Below are 26,568 nucleotides of genomic sequence, written 5' to 3'. Positions count from 1 at the left end.
AAATATACCCACAAATCGTCCATCTGAGCTCAATTGTTAGCAAAACCAAAAAAAAAAAAAAAAGGATAAGCCACATTTGATCTCTACACACACAAAATAACATTCACACTTCACCCCCACCCTTGTATTCATGGTGTTTATAGGATTAACCCTCTATAACAATCCTATTACCTATTCATAGCAGGACACACAACTATTTTACAGTTATATTTATTTATTTTTTTTTTTTATTTTTTTCTTTTTTTTGATTTTATACTTACTAACGTTTAATGGCATAACAGTGCTCTGCATCTGACTGAAAATCTGTCGAGATGCCGGATGATGATGGTGGTGATGATGGTGGTGCTGTCCACCCACAACTCCGCCATTTAGCAGGAGATGGCTGTGCTGAGGATGTGACGTTGATTGTTGGTGGTGATGATGTTGCTGCTGCTGCTGCTGTGGATGTTGATGATGTTGTGGGTGTTGTTGTTGTTGCTGCTGCTGATGGTGGTGTTGTTGGTGCTGTCGACTAGCTGCCACAGCAGCTGCCGCAGCCATTATGTGATGATGGGCATGATGCTGTAACTGGCCACTCGTTCGTTGACTGTGAAGATTACTTAGCGCGTGCATCGAAGATGCGTGTGCCGCCGATTGATACACCAAACTGTGGTTAGCAGCCATCGCCATTTGATACATTGATTGGCGATTAGGATTGATTGTGTTAGGTGGAGGCGGCGGTGGTGGTAGTTGTCTATAGCCAGCCATTTAGTAGGCAAAATCACTTTTGATACATTTATACACAGAGATAATTTTTTTAGATATTTTTAAGTTTTTTTTTTAACTCAAAATAATTGTTAAAGGTTTTTTTTGTGTGGTTTCTATGTTTTCTAAATCTAAATTTTATATATATTTATTAACGTTTTTTAACTAATTTCACGTTTTTTTGTTGTCTTTTATTTTACGATTTTTCGTTCTAATTTGAAAGCATTTTTTGTTTCTATTCGCACGAGTTGACTAGATTTATCATACTAAAATTTACGCATCATTTAATAAAAACTAAATGTCCAAGTCAAGAGCACACATGAGATGATTAAAGATAAATTTATTTGAACAAATATGATGCGGTTATCTAGTTTGTTATTCATTACTTTTTCTTCTAACAAAAGAGTTTCATTGTATTTTTGAGATACGAGTTGAGTTTGCAAATAAACTTTTTGTGACATTTTAATCTGCGATGAGGTTTTTATCTGTGTGTTGCCTAAGTTTGCGAGTTGGATGTTGAGAAATATTTTTGTTTCTTAATAGCAAATTTGCCTAAATATACTTAATTATTTTACTTTTTATACTCATAAACATAAAATATCCAAAACTTTTTTAAGTTAGAAATATCGAAATGGAATGACAATTTCAAATATGTATCATAATTTCGGTTTGTTTTTCTGCAAATACAACTGCAACCAATATAAAAGATTCCTTAGAATTTGGAATGAAATTATTTCTTCGTAAAAACATCTTGCAAATTTTATAGCAATCAAGGTTTACTTAGATTTGTATACAAATAAAACAAAAATATATTTAAATTTGTTATCAGGTTACAAATTATAAAGATTTTGAGATAAATATTAACAAGCATGGTTTTAATTTATCATCTCATACAAACGACGTCATAATTTTCGTCATTAATGTGACAAAAATTATTTTTATTTTTTGCAAAAATACCAAACAAATAGTAACTTATTGTTATTGTTTTGAGTCATAGATAAAATTAACTTTGCAAAGAATTATTATCTACGAACGTATTTTTACCTTTTATTTAAATGGATAAATTTTTTTGTAAAAATACAAAATAAATTAAATTAATTATGAAAAAATTAGAATCCGAAATAAGGCCCAAATAAAAAAAAAAAGGAAATATGGCCCGGAAAAAAGAACAAAACAAAATTTCTAAAATCTTGGCTTGTTATTTAATTTTTTGGGGTCTTGTTTCATTTTTTATTTTGGGACATAATTTCTTTGTGAAATAAGGCCCCAATAAAATTAGACACCAACTCTAATTTTGGGGTTTAATATCATTTTATTTTAAAAACAATTCGGGACCATATTTCATTTTTCATTATTTACATGAAAATGGTAAACTTAATTGTTTTACAGAAAAAATTGGGTGGACTCCCTGTTGGTTTTCAGCACCTTACTTTGATAATAGCTGAAAAAATCATCATTTAGAAATGGCCCACAATTTTTCAATCGGGTTCAAATCGGGTGATTGTGACAGATATTTTAAAACACGGATTTTGTTTGCCCTAAGCTAGTGTTTTACGGGCCTTTAGGAATTTTTGGGATTATAACTTACTAGAAAACCCATTCTTAAGTCAATTCTTTCTCATCATAAGTAGTCTTATAGATAAAATTATTTTTAGCTGCGGTAACACGGATACCTATGGCTTGAAATGTCTCCAACCTAAAAATTAAAAAAAAAAAAATCCCTAATTCCGTTGATTTTTTGAAACGGGCTACAGCATGCAGCTGAATAGAACCCAACCATTACCGATTTCTGCCGTGTTTAACGATAGGTAGAATATATATTTGGTTTCAAACGTCTTAATTTTGAGCACCTAAGTGTCATTTCACAAACGGAATTAAAAAATTAAATTTACTTCCATCACCGAAAAGCTTATTTTTTTTAACGAGCAGTTCAGATGATTTTTTGCAAATTCAACCCTAAACAAATTATTAATTATAAAATTTAAAGTGTTTCTTAAATACTTTTCACTGTCTACCTTTTTAGGAAGTGCCTATCAGTAAGGACTTAATTTTTTGCTGGTCGAAAGAACTAAAGGCCAAATTTTCTCAAATTCTTTTAACCGTACTTGAAAATGACATTCGATTTCGTGGTGTTATTAGACTTGAACCAATTTTCTCAATATATTGAATAACACTCTTGAGCTTAAAGTATGTTTCAAGCCAATTTAGTTTCGCGGAGTTTTTTTTTTTTAAACCTGGCAAAACATTACACGAAAAAGAATCTTAAGTCTTTCTTATTTTTCTTATTGTAAATCTTTTATTTTCTGTCTCTTCTTCTTCCTAAAAATATGTTTGTAAATAAGCCCACTGCTATAGTATTATTATTATTTATATATACACTTTACCTTATTCAAATTTCCTTAATATATAATTTAAAGGCTTTCAATACTTTATAAGACTTATGTCCTTCATTGTAAGCAATTTTGAAAAAAATATTTTTTTTTTTCAAAAATCCAAAAATCATTTTTTGTTTTTTTAATATTTCTTAATTTTAACTTTCAAACCGTTTATTTTGTACAAATATTTTCATTGAAATCGATTGAGTCACTTACGTGAAAATCAGAAAGAGATTATTTGAACACGTATTTTTTTATTGATTCTGATTCTGATTTATTTTCATAGCCTAGTGGTTTAATAAGTCAGAAAATTCCAACTATTTTTTGAATTTTTTTAATTTCCATATTCCTATTGTAGTAAGCGAGTGTTTTCCTCTATAACTCAGAAGTATGAAAAATGTAGTTAGGGCCTTTACGAGATTATGGACAGTATTATAGTTTTTGTCTGAAGATAGAAACATACAGACACACTTTTTTCACCTTTTCTATCATCGTTTATGTCATGGTTGATTGTTATCTCGAGATCAATTTTTTTAGCAGTAGAAAATAATATTCAAAAACGGGTTATTTTATTTACTAAAAATTGGAGTATAAAGTAAAGTAATTAAAAGCAACCAAAACCTTTTTCAAAACTTCCACCGCACTTTTAAGGTAGAAAAACTCAATTTTATACTAGAGTTATCATCTTAAAAGCACTGTGGGAGTGTTTGGGAAATTTTAGAATTTATTTTCTATGATGCATAAAATACCAGTGTTTAATTAACATTTTCAGCCCATTTTTTTTTTTGCAAGTTATGGTGTTCCGAGTTGAGGAACCATGCGTCGACTTTGGAGTTTAGTTGACCTCGATTCAAAACATCAAAAACACTAGGTATTATACAACCGGGACCGAAAACCTCGAGAACGATAAAGTCAACTGATTTTTATCGTAGTAACATATAATTTTTTATATGTGTGTTTTAGAAAATATTAAGCCCAACACTCTGTCGGCACACGGGTGCGAATTTGGCACGACAAAAATGAAAAAATTACAATTTTTCAAAAAAGTGGGTGCAAAAAAGTCTCTTTAATGGTGTAAATACATTTTTTTAAATATTCGAATTCCTCGGAAAATTCTACATCAATTTCATATAAGTTTTTTCTATAAAATATGAGACATAAAAAAGTTCTAGCGACATGAAAAAGTAGAAGCCAAATTCGCACCCGTGTGCCTATCACGTCACAAAAAAGAGGTATGCCTACAGAGGGTTAAAAAGTAGAATTTTTTTAATTTCTTCAGAGCAAATTATTTATTTGTAGTTACTGAAGCCAAATTCGGGAACACCTTAGATTTGGCCTTCTTTCCTTAGGACTATGAATTATACTAAAACACAGCTAAATTGTTCTCTTTATTTTTTTTTTTTTTTTTTCACTTAAAAGAATTTTGCCTTCCTGAGTAATTTCCAATATCAAATTCAAACCATTTCTGTCTTTAAAAATATCTTGATTCAATGTAACTAAAATGTTTCAATTTAAACTAATAAAATTTTAAGTAAACATTTCAAGTATTCCAACAAACCCAACTACTTTATTCAAAGTCGGTCTACCTACATGCATTCTCTCTCTCTAGGACTCTCTGTGGAAATACCACCTGACAGATTTATTTAAATTCCCCTCTCCGGAACTATTGCGAAATAAGCGATATAATTAATTAGGAACAATTAAGGATATATACCTCCAACATACATACTTACACACACATTTATCTATATATAGTAGAAGAAGATACAAAACGCACAAACGAACAAACGCATTTTACAAGAAAACACAAGACACATAGCAAACAGATAAATGTGGCATTTGTAACAAGTCAAGCCCCCTCAAGTATGTATATCGTCGAACGAATAATAATATTTGCTTATATAGAACATTCACACAAAGTTAGCAAACGACACTCTACTCCAGGATTCAGAGATCCCCCAAAAGCAGAACCAGAACCATGAGGAGGAGCTCAGGGAATACTATCAACTTACGAAGATTACCTGTGAAAGTTTGCAAAGTAATTCGAACCGGGATTACACATTGAAATGCCTGGAATTCAAATATTCCCACCATCAAATTGCGTTCCATTCGTTTCGTTTACAGAACGACGACGACAACGCCGACGGCAGGCGCCTCCAGAACGCACTCCTCCAGTAGGAAAGATAGGTTTGTTAAAGAGCCTCGTGGCATATTCACTTCTAGGCAATATAAAATATATATAAATGGAAACCGGAAACGGATGATGTATTTGCCTTAGCCACACGTATATGGATTGGATGGAGTAAGTAGAAGTTTGTTGTTTTGCCTCAAGCCCAAAAGCAAACAGTGTAGAAGAGAAGCAAAGAGGCAGCAAAAGCCTGTTCCGTGTTAAATCGTATTTAACCAAAAAGACGTCAGGTTGCACAAGTCAAGTGCAAATGAATTTTAACAATATTAAAACAGACAGTAAGAAAGATACAAAAACAGATATAGTGTGATAAATTGATAAACAAAGACAGAATGAGACAGAAAAAGAGAGAAGATGTAAAAATATATATGAAAGATTGCAAGAGCAAAGGCATGTTATTCACGTAGCTTTAAGGTGGGATTGGAATTCCTGTTTATATCCAACAAGATTTATATGGAACTTGGGCAAAAATATTTACCTTTAAATGAAGGTCAATGGAGCACTGAGTGTGATAAATGTCCCTTCATCGTAGTCTTTTGTTAGTTTAATTTTTTTTTTTTTTTATACCCAATTTTTTTCACAAGGTATGAAAACATGTTTATAAAAAGTGTGCTCACAGATTGTTATCAGGTTATCAGAGAGAAACTGTCAAGTGTCTCCCAGAAATGTCAAATTAATTCACTTTTGTTTACATTACGATTTATATCAGGCCTGCGAAGAAACTGAAGAAGAAATTAGAAATGATAGCGTCGTATTGGAAAGTTTCAGAGAAAATAATGTGAACAATTGTTTTTGAAAACAATTTTTCTTATCGTTTTGGGAATTAAAATAAAATGCACGACTGGGGTCGCACGTACTTGCTCTTGTAGTTCAAAGTATGGTTATCTTAAATAGCTATTGGAAATTTAAGATTTTGTTAAGTGTCGAGAAAAAAAAATCAAAAAAAAATTGCAAGTTAAAAAAATTAAAATTAAAATTTTTTTTTCAAAAACTTAAAAAAAATTTTTTTCCAAAACTTTTTTAATTTTTTTTTTATTTTTGACACTTCAAAATTATGTCTGTAAATTTTGAATAAAATTAACTCATGTTTTGATGAAATATATAAACTTAAAAAATATGTTAATTTTTGAAAACCGGCAACGTCATATTTCCGTTCTCCGCATTTTTTGAGAAAAACTAAAAACGCAGTTTTGTAAGAATCAATGGGAGTATTACCTAAACCAAATTTAATCAAAATCGTTAGAGCCGTTTTCGAGAAATTTGCAATACCTCGAAAACGGTATATGGGAGATATGCGTTTAAAAGGAGATATTAGAAAAATAAAAAAAAAAACGGGTCTAGGGAATTACGTAAAAATCGTGTGTACCAAGTTTCAAGCAAATCCGTCCATCCGTTTAGGCCCTAGCTCGATGTACAGATGGACGCACAGACGCACATACGCACAGACCGACCGACGGCATGACGAAAACCACTTTTTTGATCTTCTCCATCATCGTAATGTCGGTATTGATTAAAACCTCGAATTTTTTTTTTCTACACGAAACCAATACTTGCCCTATAGAGCAAGTAAAAAATGCTTTGAAGACTGGCGAACTAATTGAAGATCAAAGGATATTTTTTATAAACAGATTACAAAGTTTTTAAATGAAAAAAAAATTACTCAATTTGTTAGTTTGTAATATCTTTTTACTTTAAAAGAGCTTACTTTATTCTATACTTGGTTTTCAAAAACGTATCTAGAGATTTTAATCATGTTTTTTTTAAAGGAGTCAAAAAAATTTGTATCCGCATACTGTTACTTCATATATTTCTTACAGATATATTTTTTTAAAGAATATATTGGGGTAAAGTATCGGAAAGTGATTTTCAATTTTTTTCATTTAGTAATAGAAATCTAATTACATTGAAGAGTCACAATCTTCAAAAAATTCACTTCTTAGAGTTCGTTATTTAAAGATTAAGATTAAGAATTTTGGAGGCAGTTTCTTAAAATGTTTGTACCTTCACACTTAATATTATTGTGACCTAGGACTGTTATTACAGAATTCTTATATTTTTCAAACAACATATACATATGTTATCTGTGAAGCGAAAAAGAAAGTGTTAGCTAAATGATAATCAAATTATGACATTTTTACCTAAAATGAATGAATATATCGCAATAAAAAAATAAAGCTGTTTTAAAATTGTACTTATTTAATATTCAACAAGACTAATATTCTTAAACGAAGTTGAATTTTAAAGGCACTAAAAATAAAAAGATACTTCTAGCATAAGACATTAAAAATTGGATCACAGTGGTGAATACTAATTTTAATTTTAATAACCATTTGTTTTAACATTTGTTAACAAAAAAAAACAAGGGGTGTTTTTTTATGGGTTAGCAAAATCAAAAACAGAATTGTTTTGAAAATTCCGGATAGTAAAACAAATCTCCCTAAAAAAGTCATTAAAAAAGTACGTATTCGTCACAGTGACTCTTATTTTTAGATCTCCTCAAAAATAAATTATTTTTACAGCAAAATTTAATTTGACGATAATCTCTAATGGTTTATCAATCAAAGGGTGATTGATTATTTCAACTAAAATTAATTGGATGAGAGATATCCTACAAAAAAAATTACATGGGAATTCACGAATTTGATGTTTTTTTTTTTTTTTTTGTCAGAACGTTAAAATTACTTTTTGAGTAATTAGCAACGTATAGATTGATATTATTCTTTTTTTATTTTTGTATATTTGAAAAAAAAAAACGATTTGCTTTAATAAACTGCAAGTCATCAAGCAAGGCAAGAAACATAATTATTTGAATGATATTTTCTTACTATTGAGCTGACAAGCGACCAATTGCCTACATTTAAATTTATTATACAGAAATGTTTAAGCATTTAAGACGCTTAGGGGTATATATGTTTTTTTTTTTTTAATTTTTCAGATTTTAAGTATTTGTTATAAATAAGATACACGAGTAATTCCATGTGAAAAGAATATACGAAAAATACCTATGTCATGAAATCTTTTTGTGTCATTTTTTACTGGTTCCTTAGCTCAAAATATGAACTTCTGTATAGTATATAAAGAATCCCCCAAAAAAATTAGCAAGTGAGTAGTATGAATTAATTCCTTAAGTCACTCAATTTTTGAGAGTAAAAAAAACTATGATCTTAAATTACTTTTTTCCTTATTTCTTGCGACTTTAAGCATAATTGAATGAATGTTTTTTTTGCGTTTGTAGGGTGATATTTAGACCTTTCCAAAACCGTTATTAAAAATGAAATTAGTCCATTTTAAGTTGATCTATTACAAAAAAGGTGAAAACACATTTTTTTTTTTTTCTAAAAAACCCATTTTTTTATTTTTTTTTTTTTTTCAAAACTGTTTTTGAAGTAAAATTTTATGATCTTTTCAAAAAAAATTATTCCGTTATGATTTTTACACTTTTAAGCTATTTTTTCAAAGTTTTTTGTTGTTGTTTTTCTAGGCATACTTAGTATTTGGGTTATATCTTGAGTAATAAATGACTAATCTGAACAAAAGAACCAGAACCTGAAAGCTGAATAAATAAGTAAGAAACACTAGAACAACTTTTCTGGGTAACTCTAGATGTTTAAGTGCAATATATTAAAACATTTTAAAAAAATCGATATTTTAAAGGAAATTTTTGCAAAAAAAAACTTTATTACTTAAAGAAAAAATCAAAATCTTTCGAATCCTCATTGTTTTAAATTTTTCATGTATTGTACACTTTCTGGTGTAGTAGATAGTTTTCTTTAAAATCTGTGGATAATTTATTAAGATGTGACCATTTTTGTAACGATCAATATTTTCGACTTTTTCTGTTACTTTTTGAGTTTTTGTCTATAACTTCAAAAGGAAGCCGAATTTAAAAATTTTTATTAAGTAATTTTTTGTAGATAATTAAATTTCCTATCGATATCCTATCGGTATCCTTTTAAAATAATTTAAAATTCAAATATTGTAAGAAACTTAAGAAAAACTATTCAAAAATGAGAAAAAACGACATTTTTAATTACTCTACTAAATAGTCCATTTTTATCCTTTGAGAAAATTTGCTCAATTTTGTATGTGTCCTCAAATTCAAACAAAGATAAGATTCTTAAAAAATTTTAAAGTGGATGGTGTACCAGCAAATAATGGTCTGGATCCAAGTTTGTTCCTTTTTTTTTACACCCTATAGAATTTAAACTGAAAACATGCCAGTGTCTTCGGTATATTAACTTCATTTGTAAAACGTCTTATTAGCTGACGATAGATGATAAATAAGAGGTAGGGTTTTGCTTTTTTCCGAGATCGAAGGAAATCGTGTTCATATAGACATCATTTCATTCTGATTCGAAAGATATTTTTAATTTTATTTTCGTTTTTTTTTTCTAACTCTCAAGTGCTTATTTTGATCGTTTTGTTTTTAAGAGCGAAAACAAATCTTTAAATAAAATAATAGGTATAAATAAACAAAACTACTTTTTTTTGCGTATTCTTAGAAAAATATAATTGAATACATTACTTCATTGTTTTTTTTTTTTGTTTTTGTTCAACTAACTTCTTACTCCTCCCTGACACGAGTTTACATTATTTCGAAATATGTATAAATATATCCTTTTAAATAGGAAAGTTGTATTAAAACATTCTGTTCACTGCGGCGTATACGTGCTTTTTTTCGAAGTAAATTGGAGATAATTTTCACGTGACAAAATTATTTTCCGATTCTATTAAAAAACGAGCAATAAATGCTTGGAGAAAAAAGGTTGCTTATCATTTCACCATAGCAATGGAAAATAACAAGTGGCCAAATTGTATGTAAGGGACATAATGGTAAATTGTTTAAATTCCGACGGAGTTACTCATTTGAAAAAGATCAAAAAATGGAATACAATATCTACGAATACTAAAAACTAAAACAAGGAAAAAGTTTTAGACAAACTTTTGTTTTTCGGAAAGATTGTATTTTTGTATGTGATAAAACTGAAACTAATTAATAACGATTCTGATTCCGATTCTCATTGCCAAAACTTTTCAAAAAGTTTCAAGAAGTTATACATAAACATCGGAGATATTTATTAAATTTTGGATTTTATTTATTTATTACAATCAAAGATCTCTCCAAAAATAGCAATAGTTTTTTTTTTATCTTTAAATGTTACAAAATTTAAATTTCAGCACTGAGTTTTGAAAGACCCACAAACGATCTTCTACGGGTGCAGAAGAGGAAATAAGATTGAGAATTGATTTCGAAATATTTCGAACTTTTTACATTTTTGTCACTTTAATTTTTCGTGATAATTTTTATCAAAAAAAAAAGGAATTAAATATTTTGTTAAAAAATATTTAAACAACAAACATATGTGCAAAGCTAAATTAAAACTAGTTTTAAAGCTGGTTTGTAAAATACTGCCTGAATTTGAGGATTAGGTATCCTAATTCCTAGGATGAAAAATTTAGTTTTATTCAGTCATAGTAATTGTCTGTAGATTAAAGATGAAAGATGACAACAATTATTGTAAAATCAAACAAGATTTTTTACTGGAAAAAGCGACGGTTAAAATTGAATAACTTTTTTCGTCATTTTTGAATCCTTAAAATGGAATTTTTTTGTATTGAAAAATCTAAAATTTTTTAGTTTATGATAATATTAAAATATGAAGACTCATTTTAAGTTATAACAGATATTATTAGTAACAACACAGAATAATAGAAAATGTTCAATTACACAAAAACATCTAAAACATTTAGAAACTATAAAACTAACAACAAACTAACACCAACTACAATAAATAAATTTTGTACATCAATTTGAATGTGCATTTGCAGAAATAATATACAATTAAAATTAATTACATGGGTGCAAACATTTATAAATTGTTTTCTATACAACACCAACATAATTATACATCAAGTTTGTAAAAAAAAAAAAAAACAATTACATTAAAAAACAAATAAAGGATTTGTGTTTTAAAGTTTTTAGGGTTTGTTTATTTTTTGTTTTTTTTTTGCAAGGACACAACATCAACAAACAACATCTAAGGCACACATCAAGAATATCCTTTTTTTTATTTATTATTTTTTTTTTTTTTAATTTGCGTTAACATCAATAAACCACAACATTTATTTTTATTCTATTAACCTTGAAGAAGTCGTCGATTTTATTGTTGAAAGTATCCAATATTTGTCGAAGAATAGAAATCAGGGATCAAAGGACTTTTTTTTATTTTTTTTTTTTTTTTTATTTTATTTTTTTAATTCAAAATAAACACAACCGTCCGTCCGTTAAAAAATAATAATTCCGAAACTAGACTCTTGACGTGATGAAAACGTATATTATTATTCCGAATTCCGATACAACACATCCTTTCGGCAAGGACGAAGTTAAGTTACTAAACTATTCAACGACTACATTCGTTGGAATTTCCTCCTTTCATCCTTTTTTTTTTGTTTATTTTTGATTTTTTTTTTGTAGCAAAAAATAAACGAAAAGGATAGACAGAGATACTATTTCTATGTTTTTCACACGCGGCGAAACAGAGCCGACAAGGATATTGGGGCAATCCTTCTCTGAAAATCCACCTACTCGAGAATATTTACAGAGAGACAGACACACAGCAGCATGCAATAGAAAAGCACATGTTGCTGGTAGTAAAAATCTCCCCTTAAGGATATTTCTCTACTTGCATATATATATCTCCAAAGGATGCATCATTAACATAAACTTAAAGGATCTTTGAGAAAAAAAAAAGGATGTTTAATCTCAAAACGGAGAATAGTACTTTTTTTTACTATTTTTGGAGAAAAAAAGAAAAACTACCAACAATTCTTAGACTCATCCTGTCATTGGACTGAATTTGCCTCCTCTAAGGATTTTTTATTTTAGTTTTATTTCCTGTGATTGTAGGGGTAGGCAAATTGAGTGCGCGTGGACATGCGTGTTACGTGGACGTGCCATGTGCTTTTTGAGCGCCTAAAATTTGTACCTTCCCCAAAACCGATAGCAACAACATTGAGTTGCATTAAGGAACGACCATGTGGTTAAGGCGATGTTATTTTTTTTTTTTTGTATTTTTTTGTTGATATTGTTATTTTCTTGTTGCCTTTAAGTATTGGAACATGTGTTCGAAAAAAAAAAAAGAAAATATTGAGAGTAATAGAGTCCTAAAAGGAGAACAAGTTGTCTTTTATGTTTTTTTTTTTACATTTATTCTATCGAGATTTGGTGGTAATAGTTTAGGAGAAAGGAGGCGTTTTTTTATTAGTGTTTGAGGGAATAAGGGGGGGTCATGGGAAAACAATAAACAATTCAAAGTAAACACGTTCCATAAAACATTTTGACTTTAGGTAAATCTGAGAGATATTCTCCATGAACTTCACTTAGGGAAATTGAATGAGATTCGAATTTCAATGGATTTATTTTTTTGCAAGGCTTCAATATTTACTCTTGTTTATTTTTTTAGGTCAGAGATTTATCACATTTGAGGTTTTTATTTAGAAGATAGAGAGTTGTTTTATTCTTTTGTAGTTCTAAATCTAATCGATTGTGACTATTTGATGTTAGAAAAGTTTGATACAAAATAGGTACTAGTTGGTGATTCTTTTTTCAAATAGTGGGGATTTAAGTCTCAAAGAAATTTAGTTTTTAAATAAAAATATTAGATTCAGGCCCAATTTCAGACATCATTTTTCTCTTTGTATACCTTTAAAAAAAAAAAACATATTACCTATATTTTATATTTCAAGAACATTTTTTTTTTTTTTAAGAAAATCAAAGGATTGTATTTCTAAAGAATTGAAATCACTGGTATGGATTGCCATAAAATTTTAAATGAATTTTTAAACAATATCAAGATATGTTAAAATGGAATCATATCAACTAAATAAGCAACAGGATTGATTCCATTGTAAAATTGATATTTCGCAGGCGTGCATGCTCGGTTCTGGTCTTTTTGATATCTATAGAAATGGTTTGATAAATCGAAATATACATTAGGGTGGGTCAAAAAAATCAAAATTCTTTTTTTTTGATTTGGTATTCCGAAAAATCGATTGCTAGACACCTCTTTAATATACACACCAAATATGAGCTCTTTTTAATATTAATGGGAACGTCCTCCGCTTCGCAATTTTCCATTTTTACATCAAGCTTCTAATAAAATAAATCATTTTTTGAAAAAATCGACTTTTTAGCAAATTTCTTTACATATTCTTATAGGAAATTGAACGCTCTACAAAAAAGCCCTTGTACACTCTTTTCGTTTATCTAACCGTTTAATAAATATTTCAGGTCCAAAAATCGAAAAAATCTTTAAGAATTCGTTTTTTTGTTCTTAATTTTGTAACAAATTGAAAAATTATAATAATCAAACGCGCAAGACATATTCTTGTAGGAAATAGATTGTTCCACAAAAAAGGTCTTATTAACTTTTTCCATTAATCTAACCATTCTAAAGATATTCGAGGTCAAATTTAAAAAAAAATTATAAAAACATTTTTTTACTTTTCAAAATTTTCTTATTCACTGAAAATTCATTATTTTCAAATTAGCAAGATATATTCTTGTAGAGGCTTTAACGTTCTATAAAAAAATTCCTTGGAATCAAATTGATTGCTTTAACCGTTTAGAAGATATTCGTATCCAAACCAATGCGTAGTGCGTCGGCCTCACAATCGCTTGGTCATGAGTTCAAGCCTCAATATAAATTGATTAAACAAGCAGCTGCCCTGCAAGTATGAAAGCTATACCTACACAAACCTCTTTTGCAAACAGGTATTAAGTTGATGAAATTTGATAAAAATTAGGACAAAAGACCTAATATGAGAGTCGCAAAAATTTTCGAACTAGAAAAAAAGATCAATTTAAGTCGAAAGTGCCAAAATAAGTTTTTTTTTTGTTCTTATAAACGTAAACAAAGTGCAACAGTGAAAATTTTCAAACTTTTTGACTATTGTTCTTTAGATTGCTATCAAGATTATCATTCGGTATAATTTCTAAAAATATTTTAATTTTGTACCATGACATGAATTATTGTTTCCAGAATTATGCCATCACTAATTTTTTCCATCAGTAAATATAAAGTTTTTACTTTGCGAACTAAGTACCTCTCCCTTACATTTTGAAACACCACATATCGTTTAAACGATGAACAAATAATAAGTGACAAAAAATAGTACACATACGCCATAGTGACACATTTTTGAAATGATTTTGAGGTAGCTGTAACCCTGACCATTCCCTTCAGATTTTGAAGACTGAGGAAAAAATATAAAGAGTGAATATGCAATTAGCAGTATCAAAATTCTCAAAAGGACTAAAAATCGAACGGTTTTTTTTATCTAATTGAAAGTTTTAAATTGTACTTTATTGGTTATTATTTTTTCTGGAAATATTAGTTGTTAATTTATGCTGTAAGAGCTTTGCATTAAGACTATGGTTTAGCCTGAGTTATAAGATTAGCTTAGTAGACACTAATTTTTTTTTTTTTGTCATTACCTATATAGACACTATTTTGGTACTGGACCTTCTCGATGCTTGGAGATCATTTTAGAATTTATTTTGTGTGTTGAAAAATTCTATTAGTTTATACTAATTTAAATAATGTTACAGGAATAGCCAATTGCATACACAATTTTAAAGTCACTGTGGCGTATACGTACTTTTTTCTATATTGAATCGAATCGATTTTTTGTTTGTGTTTTCTGTTAAATGATATAATAGATTAATAAATTAAATGTACGAATTAGATCTTAGAATTAAAGTTGTTAAAAATTTTTAAAACTTTTTATATATTTGGTAAATGCATATGAAAAAAAAAATAAAATATAAAATTCGCTCTTTAAAGGAATAAACTAACATCTTTAATCAAATTTAGTTCCGAAACAAGTATTCAATTCCATATCTTTTATTTCGATGTTTTTTTTTTTTTGAAATGCGAGTATATAATTCAAAATAGTATATATTAATTAAATAAAAATGGTATGCCATTTGTTGCAATTGTGACAAAACTTCAAAAACCGTAAAAAATCAAATCGGCCTTAGTTCAAAATTTGTTGGCTAACGACTTCAAAATCCCAACAATAAGATAGATTTTGATTAATAGTTTTATTGCAATTTATGACCAATTTCCCAAAACCTATTTCGGAATTCAAAAAAAAAAAAAAAAAAAAATGTATATAAATCTTAATAAAAGATTAGAATTTAAGGTACCATTGCGTAATTCTAATGCTTATCAAACACTTTACCTTCTATTTTCATGAGTATAATTCAATATCTATTCTTCCATAGATAAAAACAACGACCTGGTCATCATCCAGTAGGTACAATTAGTTATTTATTATTTTAATTTATTTAACTGAATTTAGATAGTTACTCCATTAGCCATAAAACTAGAAATAGCATCAAAAACATACATAATATGAAAACATTTTTGCCTGAACTAGCAATCTAATTGAATGAGTGTTTAGGCAATATCGTTACATATTAGAAATATCCTGTTTACTATCCTCTGTCCACCATAGCCGATAGTCAATTTGTTTTTCTAATTTTGTATTTTTTCTGTTTTACAAAAGTTCCCATCGTAAAAGGACTAGCAGCTAGCTCTATCATTCGATCAAAATTTTCCGATATAATGACATTTTCTAATGCCAATTAATTATGAGAGATAATAATAGCATATATCCGTTACCTCTGTTTAAACATTTTCCATATTGAGTAGTTAATTATAGTAGAATTAGAACAGCATTTAATGGTAGGTTAGGCACTGCTTTTAGTGGTATATGTATGTTTTATATTGATTAGGTATTTTGGACAAATCGAGTTAATTTTTAATGACCTAGTAATATGGTGTTCGTGTTGTTGTTTGATGGAATAATAATAAACTTATTACAGGAAGTAGATAATTTTGTAAAAGAGGGTTTCTATATCGGGGTTATTATTATATGATTTTAAGTTTTGTTGGTGCTGGATAGAGATTATTATTAATTGTGTACTTGTCAAACGGTCAAGTAAATTGGATTTAAAGTGAATGATGGCATCTAACTAGTATGTCAGTTCAGTGTAACACTGGTTAAAGATATTGGAAGATATGCAAACAATATAGTAAATGGCATTTATTAGAAAATTAATCGGAATGAACTATATGTATTTTTGATGTCAATAATTTCATACGATCTCTAGAAAAGTTGTTTACTTAGAAATCATTAACCCGTGCCTCTAGGGTCATAGTTTCCCCACACAAATTTGTGGGCTCCGCGAAATTAGGCCCCAGGAAATAGGGCCCCAAAAGAAAAAATGAAATAAGGCCCCAAATTGGGGTATTTTTTCATAATGAAAATATGCCCCAATGAAACAAGGCCCCATCGAAATGAAAAAATGTCCCAAAAATAAATGAAATAAGGCCCCAACTTGTTTTGAACCTTTCTACAAAAATGAAAAAAGACCCCAATTTTTCTTTTTCATAATTAATTTATTTTTGGTAATGAAATATCGCCCCAAACCAACAAAACCATCTTTATGGACGGAACTTTTAAAATTGTTCCTCAAGGATGTTTTAAACTGTTGTGTTTTTTTTTTTTTTTGTTATTCTGTTATATATTAATGCTTTTTTCAATGATCCCTGATGGTTTTTTACATTGAAAGACATTTGTTTGCAGTGCAGCACGATGTTTACATTGAAAAGCATTAGAAAGTAACAGAATAGCTGAAAAAATCCCGCGATTTTTCAGTTATTCTGTTACTTTCTAATGCTGTCCAATGTAAACATCGTACTGCAAATCATCAGGGAGTAACAGAATAGCTGCAAGAAATCGCGCGATTTCTTGTAGCTATTCTGTTACTCCCTGATGGTTTACTACACGGTCTTTACATGAAAAGGCATTAGTTTGCAGCACGATCTTAACATTGAAAAGCTTTATTAAATAACAGAATAGCTGAAAAAATCGCGCGATTTTTTCAGCTATTCTGTTACTTACTAATGCTTTTCAATGCTGCAAACCAACAGGGAGTCCACAATATGCGGTACTTTGCCAATTCTGGGTCCTTGATAAGCGGAATTTTACAACAGTTTTTTTTAAAGATAATTTAGTATAGCATTTTTATGTAAATTATGAAATATGAAATAAAGCTCCAAATTGTTTTTAAAATAAAATGAAAGTAAGCCCCAAAATAAGTTTTGGGGTCTAATTTCATGGGGGCCTTATTTCGTAATGAAATTATGCCCCAAAAACAAAATGAAAAAAAGCCCTAAAAATGAAATAACACCCCAAAATTTGAGAAATTTCGTTGTTGTTGTTTTGTGTGTATTTTTTTGGGGCCTTATTTCATTTTTTTATTGGGGCCTTATTTCCTGGGGCCTAATTTCGCGGAGCCAAATTTGTGTGGAAAATTTGAAACTTTTACTTTTTTTTCTCTCCAGTTAAATCATATATTTTTAAAATGTTTAAAATATTTTTATATTTTATTTCGATTTTTGAAATAATTATCTGTTTTTTCAAGTATTTGCTGTTATGTTTTAATTTTTTCATCACAAAGTACACCTTTTATTACAAAAATTTGTATGCAGTTTTATTGGTTTTAAAATCTCTTAAAATATTGCATTCATACATGTGTGTAAAAATCAAAAATTTTAATACCTACTTTAACGATTTTTGAAATTTGTATTTGAATTTTTTGCCGTTTTTATACGTTTAAAATTTTTTTTCTTGAGCTACAAAAAAATTGTTAACAATTATTTTATTTGGTTTTTTCTTAATTATATTTTCCAACGTCTAATTGAAAAAATTATTTAAAAAAATAAAACACAAAAATCAATTATATGAACAGGGGAAGCAAAATTCGAAGTAGGGGTTTTAAAACTTCACAAGAACTAAATTTAATCAAAAACCGTAAAGATTTGGAATACACCCTGTGTATAATTTTGTATAAATAATTTAATTTTAAATGGCCATAAATTACAAACAAAGCGATGATTAGTTTGATTGATAGTTCAGCTAAAAAATTTCTTTTATCAAGCATTACAGTTTTTCAATGTAAAAAAAAAAGTTACGTATACGTCACAGTGATCTATTATAATTTTTATTATAATTTGATTATTATAATTTTTCAATATGTTACAAAATTAAAAACAAAAAAAAATTAAATTTAAAGATATTCTCAATTTTCGGACCTTACAAATATCTTTTAGGGCCAATTTTTCAATAGTCAGATAAACCTCAGATAGAGCTAATTACTAGGAATAAAAGTTTTTTTTATATTGACATTTATTTCTCTGATAGTCTAACTGACGATTGAAAAATCAGGGCTTAGAGGGTTAGACAAATGAAAAGAGTGTACAAAGTCTTTTTTGTAGAGCGTTCAAATTCCTACAAGAATATGTAAAGAAAAATTTACTAAAAAGTCGATTTATAAAAAAATGAATCTTTTTTAATAGAAGATTGATTTAAAAATGAAAAATTGCGAAGCGGATCACCTTCAATTTAATATAAAGAGCTCCTATTTGGTGAGTAATGAGTATATTCTAGAATTATATCTTAAAATCAAAACAAAAGAATTTCGATTTTGTTGACCCACCCTATACATAAGGGCGTTCGTTATTTAGGTTTTTTTTTCGAGAATCAAGTTCCTAAGTGGAAAAACTGTCTCATAATTTTTTTAGATTTCTATTTTGACGCTAGATGGCGCCCCAAGAGTGTTAGAGTTTTTTCTCCTCTGGAAAAGGTTATGTTGATTTATGAGGCCATTTTTTTTTTATAGGTATAGCCTTAGGCCCAATTTATTCACTCTCCATTATTTTTAAAGGCTCCATTAAAAATTATAAAACTGTCAAATCGCATACAAATTATAAAATTTCCCTTTTTTAATGGCGACTTTAAATTTAATGGAGTGTGAATAAATTGGAAATTAGAGTAAAAATTTTTGATGAGGTTCTTGTCTACATTAAAAACTTTAACCCTCTGGGAACGCCATCTAGCGTCAAAATAAAAATCTGAAAAAATTAGGGGATTTTGTTTTTATTATTTAGAAACAGTTTTGTCCACTTACAATACATTACGATTCGTATACCATGAACTAAATAAAGCTTCCAGTCAGAACTTTTCAACCATCGAAGATTACCTACTGGTTATACAAAACTGCATTAGTAATAAATCACATAGCAAACTTCGACGAAATATTACAACAACAAAAAAGACAGACCTTGAGCGCACTTAGGGGTTAATTATTTTGATTTAAAAAAGGTCATGAAAATATTTTAAAGTTAATAAGGGATAAAAAGGTTTTTTGTTTTTTAATGAGGAGTGTTAAGTGTACGAAGTGCGTGCTATAAGTTTTAAATGGATTGTTGAACAGAAATATTGGAATTCATATAAGGCTAGGCGCACACATGCGATTTTGATCGCGCGATTATTCAGTCGCAAATTAGATGACAAGAATTTCAATGACTGTAGACACAATTTTCAATTTTTTAGTCGCGGGAAGCATGTGTGTTCACAGGTATTGAAATCCTTGTGATCCATTTTTGCGACTGAATAATCGTGCGACTAAAATCGCATGTGTGCGCCTAGCCTAAAACTTTTAGTCTATTAGAATTTATTCTGAATTTACTCTCGTGATTTATAAAATTACTTGATTCTTGCATCTAGTATTTTTTGTTTTAATTTTTATAAGTTCTTTACTTAATCATGAACTTATCTTTATCCTGGTGATTAAGTTAACTTACCGCTATGTGAATTTTTTAATATAAACCTAAATAAATATAATAAATAAATAAATTTTGTTAGCTTTATCTCTTTTGAAACCTTACTTTTATTTGAACTGTATATTAGGCTGGGTCACAAATGTATGGAGAAATTTTGTTTGCTGATTTTTTTATGGGCACAGTGATGAAAAGGTGCAAAACTGTGAATAGAACAATAATATAAAGTTTGGTTATAATCAGACTTTATCTTCTGCCTCCGGTTGCCCAGCCAAGTTCTCCATTAACTTTGGTCCTAAAACCTTAGGAAAAAACTCAGGCCTTTTTCGAACCATTCTAACTTTTGTTTCAATAATGTCAAATATTTCACATTTGTTTTATTTGTTAACATAGTCCAAATCAAGCTCCTCAAAAACTTTCAGCTACGTAGGACTAGTAGTTTCTGAGTAAAAGGCCTTCAAAAATCGCAAAAAGAGTAGCTGATTTACTCACTAACATACTTACTAACAAACGATAAAAATTATGGCAAACTTCTAGTTTTCATAGAAACTTGTTATGGTCATGGATCTTGAAGTACACACAAAGAAAAAAATCGGAAAATTGAGATTTTACATTCAGGGGGCGTGGTAACCGCCCATTTTGGTAGAATTAATATCAATTGTTAGAAAGTATACTTCTGAATACCCTAGAATCTTGAGACTTGGTAGAATTGTAGTTAATGCAAAGGAAACATATTCAAACTTACGATTTTCTACCTTGGAGGCGTGGTATCCCCTTAAAAATAATAAAAGAAAGATATAATGTTTCATAAATTAATTAACAAGTCTTAAAAAATGTAGTTTTGGTTTTTTTTTTAATTTCTCAAAAACGACAAAACATTTTTGCATCTGGTTTTCTGTTTTTGCTTACAAACAAATAAGAGCATTGAATTTTGAAAACTTAAATTTTGAAAATTAATTAATTTTTCAAAAACTGTTTTATAAAACAGCTTTATTTGAAAGCAAAATAAAAAAGAGATTTTGGGCTTAGCAAAAAGGTATAACATGTTGTTGTAGGTATATAACCGTTGATTTTTAATAATATTTTTTCCTAATTAAATAATTTTTTTTTTAGAAAATTGCCCCTCCTGACTAAACGGGGGCGAATATTAACCCCCTCTAATACTATTTTTTTCTTGGCCGGACCCTACCTACACGCTTAAGCTTTTTGGCACATGCTCCTGAATTAGCTTTTATAAGAAATGAGATAATAATAAATTAAACAAAGCATGTGTGGTTTTTAGGCAAAATTCAGCTTTTTCAAAAATGAACCCAAAATCCGCAGGCACTTAGGGTTAAAATAATGAAATGAAATTTTACTTATAAGCTAACCGAACCAATTTAGCACCTTTTAATCGCTGAGCCTTTTTGAAAATCCAAAAAATTGTATTTTGACCCACCCTACTGTATATCCCTTAAATCTATTCGAAAATAATTTTTTTTTTTTTTTTAAAGTCAGTCAAAACCACTCACTTTCCTTCAATTGACGTCACATTTGTCTGAATCCAAACAAAAAATAAAAAAAACACAAAAATAGAACTTGGCTCATCTCCTTTGGCAAATACTTTTCAAAGTACAAGGACTAATTAAAGGCCTTAAACTATATCCATGTGTCTGTGTGTTATACCTATATGACATGTGTGTATGTTATATCCTTTTCAATTTCTCATGTTACTTCGTGTGCTACTCACCTTTTTTGAAGAAATAAAATAAAATCTTCTTCTTTCTATTTTCTTCTTCAGTATTTATTATATAGATGTATTCATATTATTTTATTATATTTTTCTATAGTATAACAGAAGGAATGTGCAACTATAAATAAATCACATTTTTTTATTCCGTCATTAAAAACCTCAAACTCTAAAATCCAAATAACTCATACACAATAGAATCATAGTCATCACATTCTATAGCTGAGGTACTCGTAGAGATATATAGTTTGAAGAAGAAAAAAAAATAGAGACAACACACTGGAAACGAAAGAACTCATAAACAAATAAACAGCCATTCACTCAGTAGGACATAGCCTCAAAGCTTCTCGTCCTCTCCACCACCCAGACAAATTCACTCAAAAAGAAGAGGATACAAAAATAAAAAAGCAAAAAACAAAACAAAAAATCTATAAAAAAAAAAAATATATATCTAAAAAGGACGAAAAAAAAAAATCCTCCTAGATGCAAGTGAAATAAAAAAAAAAATATCCTCGGAGAGCAAAACAACAAAAAAAAAAAACTAAAATACTCGCAATTCAGTGAAACGTGTTCGGCATGATAAACAATTATTCAATTAAATTCAAATAAAAAGCCCCAGGATAAAAATGCGAGAGTGAGCGAAGTGAAGAGAAGTATGATGTGCGGGTTATAGTTGGGAGATTGAGACACAAACGAGAGGGTAAGTTCTATACACCATTTGGAGCAACCCTCAAAGAATAAATTCCTTAAGGACTTGCTTCTTTAACTCCACCAAACCAACACTCTCCATCAATGAATATAATCAGAGGAATGAACCAAGACTTTATATAGTCTTCGATGGCAATGTGGAAGAAGAAGAAGAAAAGGAGCAACAATAAAAAAAAAACGAACTTTGTTTTCTTGTTAGTTAGTTCGAGCTCGTATACAATTTTTGGCCTGTATGGTCGAACAGTTTTCCATCTTCTTCACCATCGCCTTTCACTGATGGGGTCTTCATTGGTCCTTTTTTTTGTACTCAAACTGACCAGGAGCAAGTCTTTCTGTGTTTTGTGGAATGGGATTCCCCTCATTAAGTTTCCAAGATGCAGCCACCATTTCAAATAAAAAAAAAAAAACGTGGGGCCAAGAGTGAACAACAACAAAAAAAAAACATCTTAATTTGCGAATATCCGTCTTCATCGTCTTCAGCTTATTTGCAGAACAAGAATAAAGGACCTTTTTTTTATTTTATAATATAAATTAGAAGACACGATCAAAATCACACAAAAGAGCGAAAGCAACTTTTAGTATTCAGTTTTTTTTTTGTCCTTTTTTGTTTGAATGATTTTTACTCCCATCTGGCTGTTCTATAACCTCCTTCCCAATAATCTGAAGCCCCCTTTCTTCCACCTCCAATCACTTGTTTATTATTATTCTTCAAAAAAAAATAAAATACAAAAGTTTGTTTCTAGCTGCTGTGTGTTGTCTGGAGCAAGCAATGAATATTGATGATGAATGACTTTACTGGACACAAGGTCCTTAAAAATTTGCTTCTTCCTTTCCTGTGTGTGTCTCAAAGTCTGTATTTTTTTTTTTTTTATTTTTTTATTATTTGTCTTGACTATTTTTTCCGATATCAGATATTTGAGTGTCTCTTTATAACACTTTAACTCATGTAATCGACTTGTGTAATAATTATCTCCTTTTCACATCTGACTGAGTCCTTTTTTTTTAGGTTTTTTTTTTTGTATAACGAAAGGACCTTCTTTAATACTCGTTTATTCGTACAAGTGGTTTTTCAAGTGCGACCGTGTAAAACGAGTGTCACATTAGTAAGTGCTGAAAAGGTTTGAGGATAAGACACAAGTGTATAGTTGTATAGTGGGAAACCAAAAGAGACTTTCTTTCTTTTTTTTTTTTGTATATTTTCGTCTTGTGCTGATGTATCAAATAAATTTTTAGCTGACAATACAAAAAGGATGTAGCCATTCAGATGGAGCACATCCTTGTGTTGTGTTAAATCTTTCGAGTTATTGATATTTCGATTGTGATGTGGATGGCGCACTTGGGGATATATACGATTTGCGATTTCTTTCGAAATTCTGATAGAGCAATGTGGAATTTTTGATGTGTGCGAGATATAAACGTTGTGGCTTGACTTTAAAAATTTTATATTTTGTTGTAATTTTTATAATTTTCTTAGAAAAAGTAATTTAATCGAAATTCTGAATAATTCACACAAAAGTAATCTTAACCTCACTAACAGAGGATATACAAATCTGCAGATAGGACAAACTTTTTTCAATAAAGGAAACCTGCGAAGCTTAAAAGATAACATTTCTTATGAAAAATTTTCTTTTTTCATACACTTCGTTAATCATCTGTTGGTCGTTGGGATCGCATCGAATTTGAATTTAATTAAAATCAACTTCGTCAGTTACCCATAATTTTTCGAAAAAACTTCCAAGCTACTATTTATTAAGAGAGAGAATTCTGTTGATGTAGTAGTGCTTGGAAAATACATTGAAGTTTCTCGAATTTGGCTGGGTAACTGAAAAATTAGGCACCAAATAAAGCTTTACTTGAACGAGACAGTTGCAAATAATGCTTAAGTAAGTTCTCTCTTTTGAAATAAATAAAATATTATTTGAAACGTAATTAACAGTACCTGCCATACAACAGTTTTCTTGATTTCTGATTTTCTTGTAAACGATTTAACCGATTTCAACGAAAATTAGTATAAAAGCGTCATAGTAATTTTGATTTAAAAATTAGGATAGTTTTCAAAAAATTTAATTATGGATTTTTTGAAAAATATTATTTTTTTTTTTTTTGAAAAATCAAAATTTTCAAAGTGAGTTACGCAATTTTCTTGAAATTTTGTACAATTTATTACTATTTTATTACCAATTTTTTTTTTAAATTTGAAATTTCTGTAAAATTTTTTAAAAATTTTTGTACAGGTACCAAAAACTACAATCACAAAAAAAAGTTCAGACCTGGGTGTGCGACTATGTTAATCGTATGTTTTTTGGGTCGCTGAAACGGAATCCAAAGTCGATTTTCCTCCATCACGTCAGGATTTCGAGATAACCTCAAATAATGTCATAGCCATACAAAAAAAATATTTTTGATCTGGGGGTTCCACTATGTAAATAAATAAGTCTTTCGGGTCGCTGAAACCAGATTTCAAGTCTATTTTACCCTAACACGTCAGGTTTTCGAGATAACCTAAAAAAAGGAGTTAGTTTCAGTGTGTCTTTGAAAATTGTTTAAGGTCATCTAGAAAACCTGACGTGATCGAGTGAAACGGACTTCGGATTCGGTTTCACCGAACAAAGAAAAACATTCTATCAACTCAGGTCAGAACTTTTTTTTCTGTGTTCCCAAAAAAATACCCTGTGGCAGCCAAAAAGGATTTTTAACTAGCAAAAAATAGAGTAAAATGTTTTAAGTCAATTTCTTCAAAAGAATTTTTTTGTCTGAACCCACAATCTTTACTCATTGAACGCAGAATCATTTCTAAAAAAATCTAGAAGACTGTAGACAGTGTTTCATAAACAATCAATAAAGGATGGTTAGTTTATCTTTTTTTTTCTCAAATTTTTATTTCAAAAAGAATCGATTGAAATAGTTTGATTTAAATTAAAATTAAGTGTAAAATGTTGGCTTGTGAAAAAGGTATCATTTATTAGTGTTGCCGTTGTTTTTAAGATCTTTTTTTTGATTTTGAGTCATGTTTTTAAAAAATTTTCCTTCCCGCCTTAAAAGAAGGAGAAAGACCTTCCTTTCTATAGAAAAAAGGAACAATTTTAGTTCAAACAAATTTTTTAAATTTTTTTTTAAATGATTTTTGTATCATCGAATGGCTCATATACTAACGAACACAAAAGTAAAGGTATCATTGCATAAAGCTTCTAATTGCAAAAAAGTTAAAGTAGAATTTTTCCTGGTGCTTGAAGAAGTTGCTGCTTTAACGCACTTAAAATTGGGTATTTAATATTATAAACCATCGATTCAAATGAAATTATAACGCTTTTTTTCTGTCCTAGCTCGCAAATTTTGGTCATATTATCTGATTGTATCATTTGATTGGCGATCTTAACTGCTTTTAAATCTGATGTGACAAAAAATTATCTTTTCTTGTTTTTGAAGGCACAATAAGAATGTGTCGTGTTATTAAAGAGTGTCAACACTTTTTTAACGAATTATTCTGTAGGTCGAAAATTAAAAATTTAAGTAAATTAAAAAAAAAAAATGAATGTTCTAACATTAGACTGATTCAAACAAAATTTTTTTTTGTTCAAAGCATTACCGAAAATATTATTGGAAATGACAAAAAAAAAATACTGTAAAAGTTTCAGCCCTTAATAATAACATTAAGTACCGCCGCATCGCAAATTTCTATTTCCCATATGATTAACATGGGAAAGATTGTGTTTTTGAGTTTGGAATTTTATATACATTTTTAATGGTTCATCAAAAAGTATTTGAACAAAAAAAAAATTTTTTTTGAATCAGTCTATTTTTACATATTAGACTTTCCCACATTCAAGTATACCTCATGTACAAATTCACAAGTATCCAAAAGAAAATCTTTATCCTCGTTTGCCTTTTTGGCATCTGCTATCAGAGCAAAACGGCAAGAGTCGTCGTCGTCGTCATCTTCTTCTCCATTTGATAGCAATCTGCTATTCAATGTTAAATCTTTCAAGGGACATAATAATTTCCGAATCGCGTTTCGCAGAAGTGTTGATTTCGATGGTACCTACATTAAGTAACATCGATTTGTGAACACCCAAAAATGTCGTCGTAGTCAGTTCAAGTCTGGGTATGGTTAGCCAAGGACTCAATGGGAAT

General features: G+C 29.2%; 1 protein-coding gene across 8 annotated transcripts in view; it reads right to left on the bottom strand.

Moving 5' to 3' along the window:
- LOC129907492 (uncharacterized) overlaps positions 1 to 26,568 on the bottom strand; it is a 134,332-nt gene that overhangs the window by 86,400 nt on the left and 21,364 nt on the right. For 2 of the 8 annotated variants that reach the window (XM_055983761.1, XM_055983762.1), the window contains exon 1: positions 261 to 789. The exons of the other annotated variants lie outside the window; for them this stretch is intronic. In XM_055983761.1, coding sequence (XP_055839736.1) covers positions 261 to 747 — 487 coding nt within the window. In that variant the 5' untranslated portion in view covers positions 748 to 789. Of the gene's footprint in view, positions 1 to 260; positions 790 to 26,568 lie in introns of those variants that run through there. 8 annotated transcript variants of the gene reach the window in all.

The sequence above is a fragment of the Episyrphus balteatus genome, chromosome 1 (assembly GCF_945859705.1).
Source record: "Episyrphus balteatus chromosome 1, idEpiBalt1.1, whole genome shotgun sequence".
NCBI lineage: Eukaryota > Metazoa > Arthropoda > Insecta > Diptera > Syrphidae > Episyrphus > Episyrphus balteatus.
The sequence above is the reverse complement of the archived record's forward strand: the minus strand, read 5'-3'. Positions and strand labels throughout refer to the sequence as shown.